The sequence below is a fragment of the Lupinus angustifolius genome, unplaced genomic scaffold (genome assembly GCF_001865875.1).
Source record: "Lupinus angustifolius cultivar Tanjil unplaced genomic scaffold, LupAngTanjil_v1.0 Scaffold_181_13, whole genome shotgun sequence".
NCBI lineage: Eukaryota > Viridiplantae > Streptophyta > Magnoliopsida > Fabales > Fabaceae > Lupinus > Lupinus angustifolius.
In genome coordinates, this window is record NW_017726589.1 from 43,410 (window position 1) to 48,462 (window position 5,053).

General features: G+C 35.1%; 1 protein-coding gene across 1 annotated transcript; it reads left to right on the forward strand.

The window, feature by feature from the left end:
- The first annotated feature begins 2,686 nt into the window (after positions 1 to 2,686).
- LOC109340480 lies at positions 2,687 to 3,682 on the forward strand. Its single transcript, XM_019578187.1, has one exon. The coding sequence runs from the start codon at positions 2,687 to 2,689 to the stop codon at positions 3,680 to 3,682; it is 996 nt and encodes a 331-aa protein (XP_019433732.1).
- Positions 3,683 to 5,053: the final 1,371 nt, after the last annotated feature.

Sequence of the window (5,053 nt, forward strand, 5' to 3'; positions counted from 1 at the left end):
ATGCTTTATTTAAACCTTTTATAAAAATCCAAAAAAAAATGAGAATACCTAAAGCAGTATCTGACTTCCCTTCATATGAATGTCCATAAATACTAAATACAACAGCAAAAAGTTGGATTTAATTTTTTCTAGCTATTTTCACACAAAAGTCAGCTATATTCAGATACTATTTTAATTGATCTAGATGTTACATTTTTAGTTCAAGGATTTTTTATCAGTTCCATTTTCTGCCATTTGAATATTAAATAGGATTATTATTTAATCGCGAATTACACCTCCTCCTCCAATTGTATTAGATTCCATAAGATATTTATCATCTATATTGAGTTTTACTTACTTTCATGTGGCCAACTCCATTAGATTTTAGAAAATCCTTCTTCATTCAAACCGTGTTGTAACATGTTACTCCAATCTCTAAAATCGTAGTGAATATTTCGAGTTACATGATTAATATTGCAAACTATATTATCAAAAATCAAGTTACTTCTCTACCTCTAAACCCACCAAATGATGGCCATGAACAAGATGACATGTTCAAGCCTTGAGTTAATCATCAAGCAAATTTTGAACGGAGAGTTCATCCAGATTATCAGATTATGAAAACCCAAACGAGAAAAAAAACATCTTGTAGTGAGTAAGGATCCTCTCCATTAAGTACCATACAACACCACATAAAAGGTAAGATGTAATAACATTTTTATCATTTTGTTTACTATGAAATCACATTTTTGCCATTGAAAATATGAGTAAAAACAACCACTTGTTTCTCCATTAATGGAGAGGATCCTTGTTCTCTTGTAGTATATGAAAACATGCAATAGATCTTCCACGCTATTATTGCACCTACAACAATCTTTGGAAACTGCCATCTTAGGTTTGAACCTCAACAAATTGGTAGAAAAAGTATCATGATTTGCAAGCGAACACATAAACTTCATTTTCTTGGGAATTTTACACCCACTTCCAAATATATTATTGTGTACCATCATCATCACAATAGTTAAGCCTTTGGTATCCACAACTTGCCGTATATGAACATATCTTCCAACTGATCAATATTTGGCACTAAAACACTACAAATCATATTCTTCACATCATTGGAGAGCACAATGGACATGCTATTAAAATTCCAAGACTTGTCTCTCCAAAGGTTTTGCACATGCAACTAAGAATTAGAGATGTTAGCAAAGTCAATCAAGTTACAAAACCTACCAATCCCAATCCAATTATCATTGTATCAAAAGGACTATTCACCACAACCCATATGCAATATGAAACCTTCCCCGAGTGCATTTGATGCTTTCAAAATACATTTTCACAATGTACTTGTCTTTCAAAACCTTGCACCACAATTTGTTGCTACCAATGATCATATTACACAAACTTTTCGAGAAGAGAGGTGTTAGCTGCTTGTGATTCTCTTATCACAAGGCCACCATCACACTTATGCATAATAAGGACATCCCACCTTACCAATTACAGGCTTTGTTTGTTGACATCTCCACCCCTCTCAAAATTCCAGGTCCATATCATTATACTATGAGAGAGTCACATAACCTGCAATGTATAGATTAGAATGGACAAAATAACTGAATTTGCAAGATGTTAGAATAGATGAGATTATGTATGTGATAATCAATTAACAATATGGTTAATCGATTACTTGGTTATTGAAATTTGTTTTAATTCTGTAAGAGTTAATCGATTAATAGATAGTTAATCAATAAATTGGTTAATTGTTAGTTAGACAATGTAGTATATAAATGGTGATTCCCTCGATCCTTGTAATTCAATTCAAAGAGAAATAATGTAAATTGAGAGATTCATTTAATAATGAGAAATAGAGTTTCTATTCTTTCTCTTTCTCTCTTCAAGTTTTTATTACGCATTCATGCATTTTCTCATCTTTCTTGTTTCATGAAGAAGATTTATGCATGACTCATACCATTTTAACACAAGACATGACTCTTGCATGTTTTTTCTTGAATTAATTTGACCTCCAAGAAATGGCATCCGATAATTTCACGTTTTTTTTTAACTCAACCTAATTTAGTTGTTAAAGAAAAGAATCTGTTAAAGTTCGTGTTCCTTCATACTCAAGCAAGCATGGCTTCCTTCTTCTTCATTCTTTCTCTGGGCCTATTTGCTTCTACTTAAGCCCATTGTTTACTTTTTTTGTTTTCCCCTTGTTATTTTGTATTGGGCCATTGTGTTAGTTAAAGCCCATACTCTAAGAATAGTAATTTAGTTGTGGTTGGTATTTAACCACTTTCCTGTTTTAGCTTTGGATTCATTCGGTCATAATATTCTCTCAAGGCAAGTGAATGAAAGTTTTTCTCTTCTTCTATTTCTTGCAAAGCATGCGTTTGTCTTTCTTGTAAGGATCAATAAAGATTTTTTCTCTTGGATATTTCTCTTTCCGCTGCACTCAAGAAGCTAAGATGGTATCAAATTAATTCATGCTCTGATTCATCTTCAAGATCTTCTGCTTCTTCTCCAAAAATTCTCCTACCAAGAGTTCCTCTAGTTCCTTCCTCCGTCTTCTTCATTCTTTCACATAAATGGCCAATCAATTAATTCTCGAGCAATATGTCAATCCATACTTTCGTCACCCAACTGAAAACCTACCTTAGTTCTGGTTACACCCCTACTTAATGGAACAAATTACCATTCATGGTCGAGGGCAATGAAACTGGCTTTAGATTCAAAGAACAAACTCAGTTTCATTGATGGCAGCCTTCCTCAACCTCTACCAGGTGATTCTATGTATCATCCATGGAAAAGATGCAATACTATGATCTTGTCATGGATACAACACTCAGTAGAAGAATCAATAGTGAAATCAATCCTCTGGATGAACTCAGCCGCTGAAGTATGGAAGGACCTTCAAGAAAGGTTCTATCAAGGAGACATGTTTCGAATTGCAGAACTTCTTGAAGTTTTCTATCGCCTAAATCAAGGTAATCTTACTATATCAGAATTTTATACTCAATTGAAAAGCATATGGGAAGAAATTGAAGAATTTACATCTATCCCTAATTGCAAATATGCCACATCATGCACTTGTGGAGTGATTCAGTGTGCCAAAACCTATAGAGAGCAAACCTATGTAATCAGATTTCTGAAAGGGGTAAATGAGCAATATGCTCATGTAAGGTCACAAATTATGGTACTAGATCCTCTTCCTAACATCAGTAAAACCTTTTTCCTATTGATCCAACAAGAAAGACAGTTTAGCCTCCTTACCCTCCCCACATTAGAAGTTGAGACTAGAATTTTACACATTAACTCAAAACAAGAACCCTTGCCTAGGAATCCTAGCAACACTACAATCTCCACTCCTAGGGGCAGAGGGGGTTATACTTACAGAGGTAGAGGCAATAGGAAAAATGGACCAAATAGAAGTCAAGGGAATAAATTTTGTACCTTTTATGAAAGAACAAACCATACAATTGAAACTTGCTTTCTCAAACATGGGTATCCCCCTGGCTACCAAAGCAATAAACCAACCAGAATGGTCAATCATACCACTGGTTTCCCTATGGACAAAGAAGATACTACTGATCATGACTTCCCAACACCTCAAGCTAACACCAGAACATTTACTGAGGATCAGATGCAAGGCATACTTGATCTTCTGCAACAATCCAAAAAAGGGGCCATACCATCAACTCTGCAGTGAACACCATACTTCCCTCTAATACAACAGCTTCTCCTAGTGCATCAGGTAACATTAATTTCACATGGTTATTGGACACAGGTGCTACAGATCACATATCTTCTAATATTGCAAAATTTCACACATACAAGTCCATAGCACCTTTGACCATTACCTTGCCAAGTGGAGACTCAGTCTCTACATGCATTTCTGCACAGTTCATCTAAATGCTTCCCTCACCCTTACTGATGTTCTTCTTGTTCTAGAATTCCATGTTAATCTCTTATTTGTTAACAAATTAATGCATGATTTACAATGTTACTTGCTTATTTCTCAAAACTAGTGCTTAATCTTGCAGAATCATACCAAGAAAGTGATTGGTTCAGCTAGGCCTCATCAAGGATTATTCCTGCTTGATCTTGATCACTCCAGAACTTTAATGTCAAATTCTACTTCTTATGTTAACAATGCTTACAATGATTGCCTATGGCACTTAAGATTAGGACATGTTCCCAATCCTGTTTTTTAAGTCTAAATAAACATTTTCATTTCATTCATGTTAAGTAGAATTCTATTCCTTGTGATATTTGCCATATGTCTAAACAACACAAATTACCTTTTGCTCATAGTACATTTACTACAACAAAACCTTTTGTAATATTGCATGCTGATATTTGGGGACCATATGTTGTCCTTACTTTGTTTGGTCATAAATACTTTCTAACTCTTGTAGATGATCATACAAGATTCACTTGGGCCTTATTGTTAAAAACTAAGGCCGAGGCCAGACCTCACCTCATTAACTTCATAACCTACATTGAAACTCAATTTGACAACAAACTGAAATGCCTCAGAAGTGATAATGGTGTTGAGTTCTTGATGCATGATTAGCTTGCCTATAAGGGAATCATACATGAAAGAAGTTGTGTTGAGACTCCCCAACAAAATGGGGTAGTTGAACGAAAACATAAACACATCCTTAATGTTACAAGAGCCCTTTATTTTCAATGCAATTTACCTCCAAAACTGTGGAATTTTGCTATCCAACACTCTGTCCACCTCATTAATAGGACCCCTACCCCTCTGCTCCAACAAAGAAGTCCATATCAATGTTTATGCCATACCCTTCCAACCTTAGATACCTTAAAAGTTTTTGGTTGCCTAGCATATGCCATAACCCTGTAATCCCATAGAACCAAGTTCCAACCGATGGCTATTAAATCTGTCTTCCTTGGCTTCCAAGAAGGCACCAAAAGCTACATTTTATATGACCTCAAATCCTACTCTATTTTCATCTCTAGGAACACTACATTCTATGAAGACCAATTCCTTTTTCAACAATTACAGGCCACACCCTCTCATACCATCTGCCAACCAAACCAGATACATAACCCA